General features: G+C 34.4%; 1 protein-coding gene across 2 annotated transcripts in view; it reads right to left on the bottom strand.

Moving 5' to 3' along the window:
• The window catches only part of LOC111142431 (structural maintenance of chromosomes flexible hinge domain containing 1), a 163,703-nt gene that overhangs the window by 55,499 nt on the left and 94,571 nt on the right, over window positions 1–13,633 (bottom strand). For both annotated transcript variants that reach the window (XM_022495550.1, XM_022495551.1), the window contains 4 exons: window positions 7,467–7,554; window positions 6,716–6,847; window positions 5,692–5,844; window positions 68–194 (listed from right to left, as the gene is read on the bottom strand). In XM_022495550.1, the coding sequence (XP_022351258.1) occupies window positions 68–194; window positions 5,692–5,844; window positions 6,716–6,847; window positions 7,467–7,554 (500 nt within the window). The remainder of the gene's footprint in view (window positions 1–67; window positions 195–5,691; window positions 5,845–6,715; window positions 6,848–7,466; window positions 7,555–13,633) is intronic.

Genomic DNA, 13,633 nt, shown 5'->3' on the forward strand with positions numbered 1-13,633 from the left:
AATGGAAAGCAAAAATAAAAAAGTACCACAAACATAAGAAAAATCCTCTATTTTCCTAAAAACTTACCATTATAAAACATAAATGGTAGGATATATGGTTCTAATGTTCTTGATAGAGCTGGTAGCTGAGGCTCAAATATAATAAAATATTCAGTACTATCCCTTCCAGGACTGTTTTCTGCCAGCACTAGATTCTGTAAAAAGAAAAGAGCAGTTAGGGAAAACAAGATTTAAAATAGTATTTGTCAACATATAAATGTTATGTATCTTATTGTATGTTTCCAAGTTAAGTGGTAAATTTTAAAGACAATAGGCATTGACTGATCCTTAAGATTCATTAACATTCATTAAAACATCAGAACCACCCAAGACACAAAACCTTACCTCTTGGTATTGGTTTGAAAGCCAAATGATCTTATCAATGAATAGATTATACAAAAATTATATGTAATAGACAATTATTTTTTTAAAAAAAAGTATCTTTTCCTTTGGAACAGAAGTATCAATGGCCACTTACTATCTTGACCTGCAGTCTTTTTGATGCCAACCTTTAAGAAGCAGAAGAAGTGCTGAAACACCTTATGGCATAAAAGTTATAAAAACAATCACAAAGACATGCCCAAAGCCCAATGCTGAGTTTAAGTTACAGCTGTTACCATGGAAGTAGACCCACCAGTCCCAGGTGACCAAACAAGAGGTCCTAAAAAGCTCCAAAGATTTTTTTTTTTTTAAATTGTATTGTCTTCATTAATGCACATACAAAACACTTTTAATATAATTTAGCTTAAGACCACAGCATGTAACAAGTAAATAATACAAATATAGTTACATCCTAAATTATTTTAACATTCTTTACAGAAAACAATAGATACTAGCTATTTTGTTTTTTAGACCAGTACAATTCATAGATAGAGAAAAATTGTATTGTCTTCATTAATGCACATACAAAACACTTTTAATACAATTTAGCTTAAGACCACAGCATGTAACAAGTAAATAATACAAACATATTTACATCTTAAATTATTTTAACATTCTTTACAGAAAACAATAGATACTAGCTATTTTAATTTTTTAGACCAGTACAATTCATAGATAGAGAAGTAGAATTTTTTTAAAAATCTAAATCCATAAAACACTATAGGACAATTCATGAAATGAAATTATAAATTACAGATAACAATTCTTTTCTTTCCAAGAAATACAGACTACAAGCCCACCATTAAACCAAACTGCAATCACACTTAGTTTCTGAAAGCTATTTTCAATGTATTTACATGAATATAAACACATTAAAAATAAAACACTGTTTACATTTTTAAAATGTACACTTTATAGTTCAGCAGTTTGCTACCAGAAATCAATCCAATTTGTTGATCAATGGAGGTGAATGTCTAGACACCAATTTGTAAAATTTATGCACAGTATAAGTAGATGGTACTATATCCTTTCACTTAAAATTGCTTAAAATTTTGTAACTACTATTTATATAGCAGAGAAAATATCTTTCAGTATTTCTCTGGGTGTTTCCTAGAAAAATGAGAAAAGGATTCATCAAAAACAGTTTATTTTAATAGGTAATATCAAATTTCCCTCCAAAAAGCCTGTCAATTTATCTTCTCATCATTAGTGTGTAAGACTATCTAGTTTCCCTGAAGCTGGCCAAGAGTTCATTGTCAAGTTCTTTTCCCCCAAGTTTTTTAATCCCAAAATGAATTAAAAGGAACCAGTCATTTAAACTAGCATTTCCCTGATTGGTACTGAGGTCATGCTTCTTGTTTACTGGTCCTTTATACTTTCTCTTCTATTAACTGCTTGTTCATATTCTTCTCTATGTTTTACTCTAAAAATTACTTTATTTTTCTACTAAACTGTCTTTTTTCTTATTGATTTGCAGGAAGTTTTTTAGGAGATTTAAAAATATGTTTAATGTACCTAGTCCAATATTGGTGTGTGGGCACAGCAATATTTCTACATAAATAAAAAAATATATTTTTTTATTGTATGGTAGATAATGAATCTCTCTACATACCCACCATCCAGGGTCAATAATTATCAATATATTGCCATTGTTCTTTCAATTCTGTTTAAGATATGGTTATAATAAAAGTTTTAAATTTTTATATAGTTAAATATAAAATCTTTTCCTTTATGTCTTATTTAAGGAGGCCTTTCTTATTTCAGAGGTTTATACTTTGCAATCTCTGATGCATAACTTACCAAGGAGAAACATAAAAGAAATGAAAAGAACTGGAGTCCATAATTGGATCCAAGCACAAATGGGAATTTGGAACATGAGAAATGAACAAATACATAGCAGAATAAAACTGAGACACCTTTTTTTAGAAATTTCCAGATCTAAGTAAGCAAATAATATAGAGAATCTGAAAATAGTCAACAAACTTGAAGAGTAAGTTAGATTATAACTTAAAGAAAACAGTACACATTCTTTTCAAGCAAACATGGAACATTTTGATTATGTCCTGAGCCGATATTTCCTAAATGTTCATATTGTTGAGAATTACCTGCTTGATAAATAAGAGCCCAGAGCCCTAACCTAGACTTACTAAATCAATGTATGAGTCAGAAGCCAAGGAGGACTCAAGAGTTTTCTGCCTGATATTCAGTGTGGTATTAGGAACCTCTAGTGGAAATTCATATGTATAACACGAAGCCGTGACTCTACATGCAGCTGCAAAGAAACAGCTTAAGTCACCATCTTAACCTCACAAATGTATATAGCTGGGGGTAGCAATTTCAAATGCCTAGATGGGGCTGGGGGTGGGGGGAGTGCCGAGGAAACAGGACAAAGGTAGGGTAGGCTAGGTGTATTCTTCCAACACAAACTTACTTTTGCACATTTAACGTGTCTCCCTTTGTCTTTGTTCAACATGTGGCTTTCATTACCTAATTTTTGTTAGGGTACAATAAAATTTCCCTTTACTCTCTACTGTAATAAAAGTGAAGGAACAATTGTGAAAACAAGTAACAAATGACACTTGCCCTCAGTGTCAAGAGATGAAAGGAAGTGACATGAATACAAATGACCGGAAAATCTTTCTGCCGTAAGAAAATCATGGCCTAGTATTGCCAGGTTTTTAGAATTCTCCAAATAAATCAGAAATTCAGACTGTTACGTTAAAAACTCTAGAACTTTAGGGGCACCTGGGTGGCTCAGTGGTTTAAACCTCTGCCTTCGGCTCAGGTCACGATCTCGGGGTCCTGGGATCGAGCCCCACATCGGGCTCTCTGCTCAGCAGGGAGCCTGCTTCCCCCTCTCTCTCTGCCTGCTTCTCTGCCTACTTGTGATCTCTGTCTGTCAAATAAATAAATAAAATTAAAAAAAAAACTCTAGAAATTTAAATACTGGAAACTAAGTGAGATAAAAACATTGGGGGTAGAGGGATGGGGTAATTGGGTGATGGACACTGGGGAGGGAATGTGCTGTAATGAGCACTGGATATTATATAAGACTGATGAATCAGTACCCCTGAAAAAAATACATTATATAATTAAATAAGCTTAAATTAAAAAAAAAGAAAAAAGAAAATGCTGTAGGGGTGCCTGGATGGCTCACTCAGTTGGGCGTCCAACTCTTGGTTTCAGCTCAGGTCATGATCTCAGGTCCTGGGATTGAGCACCTTGGGGGGGCTCTGTGCTCAGTGGGGAGTCTGAGGATTCTCTCTCCTTTTCTCTCCCTGACTTGACTCTTCCCCATGCTCTCTCTCTCGAATAAATAAATCTTTTAAAAAAGGGTGGAGAGTCGCCTGGGTGGCTCAGTTGCTTAAGCGGCTGCCTTCGGCTCAGGTCAATCCCAGGGTCCTGTGATCAAGCCCCATGTTTGGCTCTCTGTTAGAGTGGAGCCTGCTTCTCCCTCTGCCTGCTATTACCCCTGCTTGTGTTCGTTCTCTCTCTGCCAAATAAATAAATAAAATATTAAAAAAAAAGAAAAAAAAAGAAATGCTGTAATGGTCTCTCACTGATAGACCAACCAACACATCTACTGTAAGGCAAGTACAAGCTGTCAGGCTCCCCAATTGTAAGCCTAATGTTATTAAAACAATGCGGTATTAGCACTGGTTTAGATATAAAGATGAACAATGACAATAATAAAAAAAAAGAAAGGTGACACTTCAAATTTAAAAAATGGATAATTATTCAATAAATAATATCAAGAAATTAGGTTAGTGAATTTGAAAAAAATGCAAAAATAAAATCCAGACAAATCAAAGATTAAAGGCGTAAGAATACTAGGGCAGGAACTGTGAATTCAATCCTTCCTCCACTCCAATATAAACAAAGCTAAAATCTAAAGGACAAACTCAGGGAAATGTACTTATATACAAAAGAGCATGAATATCTTTAATATAAAATTTAAGAAAATGATGAACATTATAAAAGAAAAAGCATCAAGGAACAATCCTAAAAAGATTAAGAATAGGAACAATGTTCAACCTTACTAGTAACAAAGTATTTTTTGAAATACAGGCAACTTGGGTTAGAATTCCAAAAATCATTCATATTTAGGGTTGGTAACATCATGTCAGACAACACACGTATTTCTGGTGGGAATAAAAACTGAACAGCAATTGGCAATAACTAACTACCAGAAGGCTTAAAATGAACATATCTTGCCACCAATTCTACTCCTAGTAATTTCTTTTTTTTTTTTTTTTTTTAAGATTTTATTTATTTGACAGAGAGAGATCACAAGTAGGCAGAGAAGCAGGCAGAGAGAGAGAGAGGAGGAAGCAGGCTCCCTGCCGAGCAGAGACCCTGACGCAGGACTCAATCCCAGGACCCCGAGATCATGACCTGAGCCGAAGGCAGAGGCTTAACGCACTGAACCACCCAGGAGCCCTTACTTCTAGTAATTTCTTAAGGAAACAATCAGACATATGCAAAAGGATACACACAAGAAGAAACCTGATGAAAAGCACTGTTGGTAACAACAAGTTTTGGAAAGAAACTAAATTTCCACTTAGGATTGATCAAATAAATTATGATCATCAATAAAATGATGTAGGTTTATACATACCAATAAATACATCAAAGATGTGTTAAATAAAATTTTTATAAGAGCAGAGTTCTATTATATTAATGAGATTTTACATCCCACCCATGTATATAAATCATATACACACAGGGTATCCATGCAGTATTTGTGTATATACAGAAAAGTCTGGAAGATAAGTAACTAAATTGCTAATCATTACCTCTGAAGGGTGATAAAATAGTGATTGTTTTTTAAGTGTTTGCACTGTGTATTTTTTATACAAGTAAAAATTTCCATTTTGAAAAAAAAGAGTAACAAAGATAAGCTGCTTTGTTAATTTTTTCTCTTTATGTATACATTTTACCCAGGCTGTGTTATATTCTGTTTCTATCCACAGAATGGTAACATTTAAATATATGAATACATGAATGTATTATCACTGAAGCTAAAAATCATTACAGAGAGAACAGTCATCCACAGGGAAAAAGAGGTTCTTGCTCAAAGTAATAATAATCCCAGGGGTTTAATTTGTAATAGTTTACAGCAAAATCACAAAGTATTTCCACTCACTTTCTAATTTAATGGTATACTTAGAATATTTTCACAGTTATATATACAAAAGAATAGGTATTATAATACTGTGGTTTAAACTATTAAATACAGTAATGTTATCTATCAGAAGATGTAAAAATTACCGTAATTTCAGCTGAACCTTTCACAAAAGGAAATTCGAGTGTTCTCACTTTCCCGATAAACAGTGGTGTATCCGTATCTTCCTCATTAGAACCTTTAATGGTAGCTACTACAGTGCCAACCAAATCAATTCCAGTATGATTGTTATAGTCATCCTTTAAGTAAACAATAAAAAACTAATTAGAAGAACAAGAAGATTAAATCCAGAAAAGGACATGATCATATCAGAAAATACAATATAAGCACTAAATATTAAACTATCCTGGTCATTCTTATTCCCAAGCACAGAATTCAGTTCTCAGATTAAGAGCTCCAAAGGCAGGAAATAATCCCAGGCTTCCATCTAATATAATGACTTATAATTTTCTGTATCAAAAGGACTCCCATATTAAAATTCCACCTTGCTACATACTCTTAGCATCTATTGATCTGGGGGAAGAGAAGAATGATTCACTTGTCTAAAACACCAACACACACACACACACACACACACACCCCAACACAAAAAACTGAAAGAAGTATCCCACCAGGAAAATTTCCCACAAAGGTGAAGTCTCACTACTGTGTTTTACATGCTTCTAGTAACAGATTCGGCAGCTTTATTGCCGCTTATTCTCCCAATAATCAGAAGCTTTGAGGAGCTCACTATGATCAATCATCAGAGCAGATCTCTTAAAAATAATTACTTCCTTCTTTCTCATCAGTGAAGTGGACACTGAGGATTCAATTTACCTCACAAAAATTCGTAATACATACTGGAAATAGGGGATTAAAGGAAGGTATGTATTAAGGTAGGTAGGCAAATTTCTGCATTTTTGAGTCTGTTCTACTTGGTATACCTGGGTCTGTACGTATACATTCTCTGTATGAAAATACAAAGATGTTTATAAATATTTCATTCATCCACACAAATTTTCCCCATAACCTTAAACTGAATAATTAAGATCTGACTCTATAAGTAACTATTGTGCACACTAGAAATAATTTTTGTTACTCTTTGCAACTGTGGAAGTAAATAAACATTACCGTAATAGTAAGATGCAAATCTTTGACCAAGGTCCTACTGGCAACGGAGCGAACATTTGAAACAGCTGGTGTAGCTGGCTGAATTTTAGGAACTAACTTCACAGGTTGATTAGGCAGAACATCAACTATAATCTTACAAAACAAAAACAGCATTGCGATTAACAATATATTGATGATTCGGTATTTAAGAGTAAGACAAGACATAATGTTAGCATATACTAAATAAAATGCAATCTTACTTTCTGAAATAGATTTCCATTAATCTCCTAAATCTAATCAACTTACTTTTTAAAATTAAAAAAAAAAAAAAGGTTTATCAGAGATAAACTTAGGCTGTTAACAGCCATCTAAGAACAAATTTAGGGGATTTCAAAATATGGTAATTTGGTACACTAACCTATTGAATGGCAATGATGTATATCAAAACTACCTTAAACTTCATTATCCAGAATTCTAATACACAAAATATTATTAAACTGAAAAATTTTCATGTATGGTTGACAGAAGCAACCTTACCATGATATACACAAAAATGCTTACTGGACTCTTCAAAATAAAGAGAAATGGAAAAGTAACTGCCGCAAATGGTCATATTCATCAACATATATTCCTAAAATTACATTATTTGTATTTTATTATCAATAATTAATTGCATCCAATAATTAATTCACTTTTAAACAAAACCATTTCATTCCTATACTAAGCAAGAAAATGTAAAACTAACTATGGTATATAAAAAGAGTAAGCAAACCTGTTCACTGTTAAGAATATTTGCTTTATCCATCATAAACCCAAACTGGATACAGTATGTTCCCACTTTGTTAGGAATTGCTTTATCCCTGTTAGAAAGAAAGAGATAAGATTACCATCAACAGGGCGCCTGGGTGGCTCAGTGGGTTAAGCCGCTGCCTTCGGCTCAGGTCATGATCTCAGGGTCCTGGGATCGAGCCCCACATCGGGTTCTCTGCTCAGCAGGGAGACTGCTTCCCTCTCTCTCTCTCTCTCTCTCTCTCTGCCTGCCTCTCTGCCTACTTGTGATCTCTGTCTGTCAAATAAATAAATAAAATCTTTAAAAAAAAAAAAGATACTATCAACATTTAAATAAAGGGGGAAGGAGTTCAAATAATCAACATTTCTGTTCTTTCCACAAAAAGTCAATGAATAAAAAAATAATTACTATTACTACATTTGCCTTTATTCAACAAACATTTCCTGTAATAGCAGGCTTTATCAATTTTTCAAACCCAAACAAAGACCATAAAATGAAAGCCTATGAAAACGAAGAAGAAAAAAGAAAAAGAAATCCATGAATAGGCACATCATAGTAAAACTGTTGAAAACAAAACTCAAAACAACCAAAGAAGAATGGAAATAATTACTTTTCAATGTAACAATAAGGTTGGGGTGCCTCGTGGTATACCTAGTTTTGGCTCAGGCTGTGATCTCAGGGTCTTGAGATCAAGCCCTGCATCTGCCTAAGACTTTCTTCTCTCCCTCTACCCCTCCCCGGACTGACACACTATCTCTCTCAAATAAATAAATCTAAAAATAGTAATAATAATAATAGTAAGACTGACAGCTAACTTCTCAACATAAATGATAGGACAGTGAAGCCTGGCTTAAAAGTACTGCAAGAAAGAAACTGCCAATATAAAATTCCGGTTTCAAGAAAAGTACTCTTCCAGTATGAAGGTTTAGGAGATAATTCATCACCAGCACATGTACACTAGAGGAAACACTAAAGGAACGTCCACAGGGAAAATGATATCAAATGGAAAACCTGCGTTGCAGATCAACAGAAGAATGAGTTAGTAAATCTAAATGAACACTAACTATATGAAATAATAATGTATTAATAAGTTTAACATATACAACAACAAAGGCATCTTAGTTGCAAGAGGGAAAATGATGTTTAAGTGTCCTAAGAGTCATGCACTGACCAAGGAGAGGGTAAAAATACAAAGTGTCATCACACATTGATATAGTAATTTAACTATGCATGTTGTAATCTCTCAAAAAAAATGAGAGAAGACTATATTAACTACCAAGTTAAGAAGGAATAAAATATGATAATAACAATAAATTCATAAGAAAAAGGAAAAAAGAATAGTAGGATCAAATAAAAAATTGTAAGACAGAGTAAAAAACAAGTGTTTTGGTAATTACTTGTATGATTTAAACTTTTCACTTAAAAGATTATTAAAAAAACAATTATAGGGATGCCTGGGTGGCTCGGATGGTTAAACACCTGCCTTCCACTCAGATCATGATCTCAGGGTCCTAGGACTGAGCCCTGGGTCAGGCTCCCTGTTCAGTGGGTAGTCTGCTTCTCCCTCTGCCTGCTGCTCCCCCTGCCTGTGCTCTCCCTCTGACGAATAAATAAATAAAATCTTTAAAAAAACAAACATATAATGCCATCTATAAATGATCACTTAAAATATAAACATACAAAAGTCATGAAAATAAGATACTTATACAAATCCTAGCTCTCATGATCCCTAAGGTGGCTTCTGCATGTCACTCATACGGCAAGTTGGTATACTGTTATCAAAGTAGATTTCCAAGCAAAAAGCATTACTAGAGAAAAAGGTGAATACTTCATAGTGACAGCCAATTCAATTTCTCAGAAAAATATAATAATGTAAGTCCTATGTAAAAAATCATACAGCCTTAAAATAACACTAACAGAACTAAGAAGGAAAATAAATCCACACCCACGATGGGAGACTTACTACACTGCCTAAAAAATAAATAAATAAATAAACACACACACACACACACACACACACACACACACACACACACACAAATTTAAAATATACAGAAAAATTTAAATACAGAAAAATGACACCCAATGATTACTAAATTTTGAATTAGCATAACACTGTACTTTACATGCAGTTTATATGATTTTCTAGTATACATAAAATATTTACAAAAATTGACCATATGCGCATACTGTTTTCCACAAAGGGAAAAACAATTATCCATTAGTTTCAAGGGAAAAACAATATACAAGTCAGGATCTCTGACCACAGTGCAATTAATCTAGAAATCAATAAGAGAAAGAGAATAAGAAAATCCCACAATTTAGAAATTAAACAATATACTTCTGAAAAACAGCCATAGGTAGAAGATGAAATTACAATTGAAATTATAAAACACCTTGATCCAAGTAATAATGAAAATACAATGTAAAAAACTTGGGAAATTTGTAGCTCTACATACATATATATGTACATATAAATACATACTTATGTATATGTGTATATATATTCATACATACATACAGTATGTACAGGCCAAAAATAAATGTATTAAGCAACAATCTCAAGAAATTTTAAAAAGACAGAAGTTGGTTCTTTGAAAAGACCTATAAAATTTACATCTCCTGGTAAGATTAATCAAGTAACAAAAAGTACAAATAGGGTGCTTGGGTGGCTCAGTTGGTTAAGTGTCTGCCTTTGGTCAGATCAAGATCCTGGAGTCCCAGGACTGAGTCCCAAATCAGGCTCCCCACTCAGCTGGGAGTCTGCTTCTCCCCTCTCTTGCACTCTCTCTCTCTCTCAAATAGAAAAAATATTTTAAAAAGTAAAAATAACGTTAACAGTGAGATTATAGATTCTTACCTACAGACAAAATAAATTGTGAACAACAACTTTTAAAATTTAGGTAAGACTGACAAATTGAAAATTTTAAGTCACCAAAACTGACCAAAGATGACTCAGGAAATACAAATAATCATATAGCTACCGAATTTGAAGGAACTACATTCATAAGTACAACTTTCCTCCCCTCAACTCCAGGCACAGATGGCTTCACAGATGAAATCTACCAAATATTTAAGGAAGAAATTATGACAACTCTCACACAAAATCCAGAAAATAAATCAAGATATAAGGACCAATTCTCCCAGTTACTGTGGTGAGGCATATATGACCTAGATACCAAACCTAAAAAGAATCTATAGGAAAGTGCAGGCAACTTTGACCATTAATGTAGATAGAAAAATTCCAAACAATCAACAAAACAAATCCAGCAATACATAAAAGAGGTTATTATGTATCATGATAAAACTGGGTTTACTCCAGTAATGCAAGACTGGCTGAATGAACATTCAGAAAATTAATGTTCTATATAATTAAGCACATTAAAAAAGAAAGGAAAAATATCACATATTACCCTCAATAGACAATGAAATCTAATGTCAATTCATAATAAATAGAAATTCTCTTACTGATGATTAGAAAGGAACAGTCTGATAAACGTACCGACCAATGAAAATCGGGAACTGGGAATGAAATTAGGATGATCATTCTTCTTTTTTTTTTAGACTTTTAAAAAATTTATTTATTTGACAGAGAGAGAGAGAGAGAGAGATCACAAGTAGGCAGAGAGGCACACAGAGAGACAGGGGGAAGCAGATGTGGGGCTCAATCCCAGGACTCGGGGATCATGACCTGAGCTGAAGGCAGAGACTTAACCCAACTGAGCCACCCAGGCACCCCAGGATGATCATTCTTGTGTCTATTTAACATTTTACTGTAAGTCCAAACCAGTGCAATATGGCAAAAAAGAGAAAATGTACAATGACTAGAAAGTAATCAACCTATCATTATTCACAGACATGAATGTGAAAATATTTTGAAATCCTAAAGAATCTATAAATAAAATTGGAAATTAAGGAGACTAGCAGAGATGCTGACGACAATGTTAATATATATAAATCAACTAGATTTCTGTAACCAATAACATAAAATAAAAAATTTTAAAGGATGTTGTTTACAATAGCATCCAAAATATTATCTAGGTATCATGCTAAATGAAGTAAGTGAGACATTCTATGTTAACTAACTGGAGTTAAAATTAAAACTTTAAAAAAAGGGGGGCGCCTGGGTGGCTCAGTGGGTTAAGCCGCTGCCTTCGGCTCAGGTCATGATCTCAGGGTCCTGGGATCGAGCCCCGCATCGGGCTCTCTGCTCAGCAGGGAGCCTGCTTCCTCCTCTCTCTCTGCCTGCCTCTCTGCCTGCTTGTGATCTCTCTCTGTCAAATAAATAAATAAAATCTAGAAAAAAAAAACTTTAAAAAAGGGGAAAAAAAAATAAGTTAGACAGGCATATACAAAAATGCTCTATTATTTCACTGATATGTAGAATCTAAAAAACTCAAATTCATAGACAAAAAGAACAGAGTGCTCCTTGCCAAAGGCAGGAACTGGGAGATGGGCAAGATGGAGGAAATGAGCAAAGCTGGTCAAGAGGTACAAAGTTTCAGTTAAAGGACAAATAAATCCTGGGGAAGTAATCTGCAGCATGGTGACTACAGTTAACAACACTGTTGCGATTGAAAGTTGCTAAGAGAGTAAGTCTTTAAAGTTTCCACTGTTAAGAAAAAAAAAAATTCGTAGTTATTTAAGGTGATGGATGATAACCCAATTACTATGGAAGGAAGCAGGTAATGACTGGGAGAGGCACAAGGTGGGGCTTCCCCTGTATTAGCAATCTTTTATTTCCTGACTTCAGTAGTGGTCGCACAGAAATTTACTATGGGAGAAAGTCACAAAACTGCGTATCTTTTGAACTTTATGAATTTTCTATGTTTTTAAAAGGTTTAAAAATTGAGATTACATGCAGAACACCAAACACAGTGACTGACATGCATTAGGAACTCAAATATTTTCATGCATTCAAATATACCCGATATATGGAAATATATTTTATTATGTCACATGTATAACTGACAGTGTACATGATTTTTAAAAATCTTTCCTTCTGACTTACCATTCTAAAATTTTATTTTTTTAATTGAAAAACAGCTGACATACAATATTATATTAGTTTCAGGGGTACTACAGAGTAATTCAACATTCATATACACTAGAAAGTAATTACTACCACAATAAATCTTGCTACCATCAGTCACCACACAATGTTGTTACATAGTAACTATATCCTCTAAACTGTAGATTGCATCCTCATGTTTTATTTATAACTTCAAGTTTGCACCTTTTAACCCCCTACCTCTATTCTGCCCATTCCCCTACACAGCTAAGATTTTCATTTTTTAGAAATTTTATTTATTTATTGAGAGCAAGAGCGAGAAAGAGCACGTGCACCTGTGTACACAAGTTGGGAGAGGGGAAGAAGGCAAGGGAGATGGGAGAGAAAATTTCAAGCAGACTCCCCACTGAGCATGGAGCCTAATGTGGGGCTCAATAGCATAGCCCTGAGATCATGACCTGAGCCGAAATTAAAACCAACTTAGCCACCTAGGCACCCCAACATTTTTCTTTTTTTTAAAGATTTTATTTATTTGACAGAGAGACAGCGCAGTTTATTTATTTGACAGAGAGACAGCACAACGAGAGAGAGAACACAAGTAGGGGGAGTGAGAGAGGGAAGCAGGCTTCCCGCTGAGCAAGGAGCCCTATCCAAGGGGGCTCAATCCCAGGACCCTGGGATCATGACCTGAGCTGAAGGCAGACACTTAACGACTGTGCCACCCAGGCGCCCCCCAAGATTTCTTTTTACTGAGGTGAAATTCACATAAAATTAACCATTTTAAGTGTCTAATTCATTGGCATTTGGTATATACACATTATTGCCCAACTGCTACTTTTTTATAGTTTTAAAATGTAGGACTATTTTTAAAAGACTTCGTAGGGGCACCTGGGTGGCTCAGTGGGTTAAAGCCCCTGCCTTCAGCTCAGGTCATGATCTCGGGGTCCTGGGATTGAGCCCCGCATCGGGCTCTCTGCTCAGCGGGGAGCCTGCTTCCTCCTCTCTCTCTGCCTGCCTCTCTGCCTACTTCTGATCTCTGTCTGTCAAATAAATAAAATCTTAAAAAGAAAAAAGAAAAAAAAAAAAAGATTTCCTAAATGTTCCTTCTGATATCCTGGAATCCTAAAATAAGATTAAA

This window comes from Enhydra lutris, unplaced genomic scaffold (assembly GCF_002288905.1).
Source record: "Enhydra lutris kenyoni isolate GAN:26980312 unplaced genomic scaffold, ASM228890v2 scaffoldscaffold8, whole genome shotgun sequence".
Lineage (NCBI taxonomy): Eukaryota > Metazoa > Chordata > Mammalia > Carnivora > Mustelidae > Enhydra > Enhydra lutris.